This window comes from Littorina saxatilis, unplaced genomic scaffold (genome assembly GCF_037325665.1).
Source record: "Littorina saxatilis isolate snail1 unplaced genomic scaffold, US_GU_Lsax_2.0 scaffold_3752, whole genome shotgun sequence".
NCBI classification, from domain to species: Eukaryota; Metazoa; Mollusca; class Gastropoda; order Littorinimorpha; family Littorinidae; genus Littorina; species Littorina saxatilis.
Window position 1 is genome coordinate 1 of NW_027129083.1, and position 3,000 is coordinate 3,000.

The 3,000-nt window shown below is 40.6% G+C and overlaps 1 protein-coding gene across 1 annotated transcript; it reads left to right on the forward strand.

Moving 5' to 3' along the window:
- Positions 1–323: 323 nt before the first annotated feature.
- On the forward strand, positions 324–2,760 carry LOC138957361 (uncharacterized; the record flags this gene model as incomplete). Its single annotated transcript, XM_070328484.1, is given in 3 exon segments — positions 324–486; positions 1,112–1,230; positions 2,596–2,760. Coding segments are annotated over 3 exon segments (447 nt in total), but the record flags the coding sequence as incomplete, so codon positions are not given.
- Between the last annotated feature and the right edge of the window lie 240 nt (positions 2,761–3,000).

Sequence of the window (3,000 nt, forward strand, 5' to 3'; positions counted from 1 at the left end):
GTGGTGCCGTGACGTGTGTGTATGTGTGTGTGTGTGTGTGTGTGTGTGTGTGTGTGTATGCGTGTGAGTGTGAGTGTGTGTGTGTATGCGTGTATGCGTGTGAGTGTGTGAGTGTGTGTGTATGCGTGTGAGTGTGTGTGTGTGTGTGTGTGTGTGCATGGCTGTGTGTGTTTGTGTGTGTGTGTATGTGCGTGCGAGCGTGCGTGCGTGCGTGTGTGCGATACGGTGACGCGGTCTTCGGGGGAACACAGACTCTGTCGATCTGTGTAAAATGTCATAATTTGGCCATAAACTGTACAAATAACATTCACTGTCTCACTCAGTCGGTGTGGGCGGGGTCAGTATTTGCCCTATCCATGCCACGCCGAGCCACCCAATCCGTCTCCATGGTGACGCGTGTTATCAGTTCCACATGAGAGAGTCACGTGACTTCAGCGCCGCTCAGGCCGAGTGTCGGAGTCAGGGCGGGAGTGGGGTCATCATCAGGTCAGTCTTCATCGTCCTTGTCATTCGTTCTGTTATCGCTGTGGCCTTCCTTGTTGTTGTTGTTGTTGTTGTTGTTGTTGTTGTTGTTGTTGTTGTTGTTGTTGTTGTTGTTCTTCTTCTTCTTCTTCTTCTTCTTCTTCTTCTTCTTCTTCTTCTTCTTCTTCTTCTTCTTCTTCTTCTTCTTCTTCTTCTTCTTCTTCTTCTTCTTGTTTCTATCGATTGCAATGTTTTTCAAACAATCTTAGACCCAGTCCGGAGTATGGGAGTGCATTTCAGCTCAGAAGCTAAAAAATCATTCAGTTTGTTCATTAAAATGTATTAATTTCGCTTTACGCGACTTCGGTTTGTTTTGGTCACACGGCTTTAAGCGGAAAGACTAATTTTCAGGGAAAAACACACTGTATCAAGTTACTCAGTGTGGAATGCAAACTTCAGAAATAAGACTGAAACTTCGTTTTATCCGTTGTGAAATGTCTTGAAAGTAAGTCAAGCTAAGTGTATATTGCCCATTGAAAATCGCCAGTGGAGACCCACCATTGCCACGACGCTCACAAAAATTAGTTCAGGAAATGTTCTTATTATAGAGCATCACACATTGTCAAGACTAATTGATCTTTGCTTAAAGGGACTCCGACACACAGCGATTTCTGTTCGACACGATTGAACGCGAGTTTCACTACAGAGGCGTCGTGTGGATCGGTCTTAACGATATCGCAAAGGAGGGATCATTCACCTGGGTGGACGGTAAGGCTGCAAGATAAGATAAGATAGGATAAGATAAGATAAGATAGGATAGGATAAGATAGGATAGGATAAGATAGGATAGGATAAGATAGGATAAGATAGGATAGGATAAGATAAGATAAGATAAGATAAGATAGGATAGGATAGGATAGGATAAGATAAGATAAGATAAGATAAGATAGGATAGGATAGGATAGGATAGGATAGGATAAGATAAGATAAGATAAGATAAGATAAGATAAGATAAGATAGGATAGGATAGGATAGGATAAGATAAGATAAGATAAGATAGGATAGGATAGGATAGGATAGGATAGGATAGGATAAGATAAGATAAGATAAGATAAGATAAGATAGGATAGGATAGGATAGGATAAGATAAGATAAGATAAGATAAGATAAGATAAGATAAGATAAGATAGGATAGGATAGGATAGGATAAGATAAGATAAGATAGGATAGGATAGGATAGGATAGGATAAGATAAGATAAGATAAGATAAGATAGGATAGGATAGGATAGGATAAGATAAGATAAGATAAGATAAGATAAGATAGGATAGGATAGGATAAGATAAGATAAGATAAGATAGGATAGGATAGGATAGGATAAGATAAGATAAGATAAGATAAGATAAGATAAGATAAGGTAAGAAAAGATAATCTAAAGACAGTTCCCGTACCCCTCTCTTAAGTCTTTCCCCTCTGCTTACAACACCGAAAATGTATGTTAATGTTAAGACTCTCTTTTAAGAAATAATCCCCCCCTCAAATTTTATTCGTAAGTGGTTCAGCTACCAGGGTCCGATATGTCCCTTTTGGCGCAACTGACGTAAACCAACTCATTTCTATTTTTAAACTTCAGCATCGGAGAGCTAGAGAAGCAGCGCCTGGAAGCTCATTCACTCACATTGATTTCATTATTTAGCATACTTGTGGTGCTTTTCAAGCAAATCGTGCCACATGTGTCGAAATCAAGGTTCAATGAATTTCTAAAATTATTTTTAAATGAGTCAAATTCGCGAGAAACTCCCCGTAACCTTTCAGGTCGACAGTTTTCATAAAAACCCTTTCACTGCCTGTAAAACGTTAGCTGACGTCCTGTGTAACTCGCTTCAACGCGCAGTAATACCTTCAATAAACCAGAACAACAATAAAAAGAAAAAGAGCTACAAACAATGTGTGTGTGTGTGTGTGTGTGTGTGTGTGTGTGCGTGCGTGCGTGCGTGCGTGTTGGTGATGTGCATTCATTTATACATTAAGGACATATTGTAAGTTGTCAAGACAAGAAAATACAAGTAATGCTTTGTGTACTAACGTTTCCTGGCATCGAACACGTTACTAAGGCAACGTTGAATTCTTTCAGGATCCCCAGTGACCTTTAGCTTCTGGGCTCCTGGACAGCCTGGATTCTTTGGATCCCTGGAGGATTGCGTTGCCATGGATATGAGAGATGGAGGTCACTGGTATGACTACCTCTGTGAAGACTTCCTCTTCATCAATGCTCCTCACCCCTTCATCTGTCAATTCCGTGAGTCGTCGTTGTTGTTGTTGTTGTTGTTGTTGTTGTTGTTGCTGTTGGCGCTGTTTTTGATGTGCGTTGTTGTTTTTGAAAACTCTTTATCTCCACGTACATTCATTTGTCAATTTTATGATTTGTTGTTGATAATAATTTGTTGGTGGCTGTAGTGGTTGTGTCTGTGTGTATGGGGGGGGGGTCTGGTAGAGGAAGGGGATTGATTGACAAGCATGGAAGAGAGAGAGAGAGAGA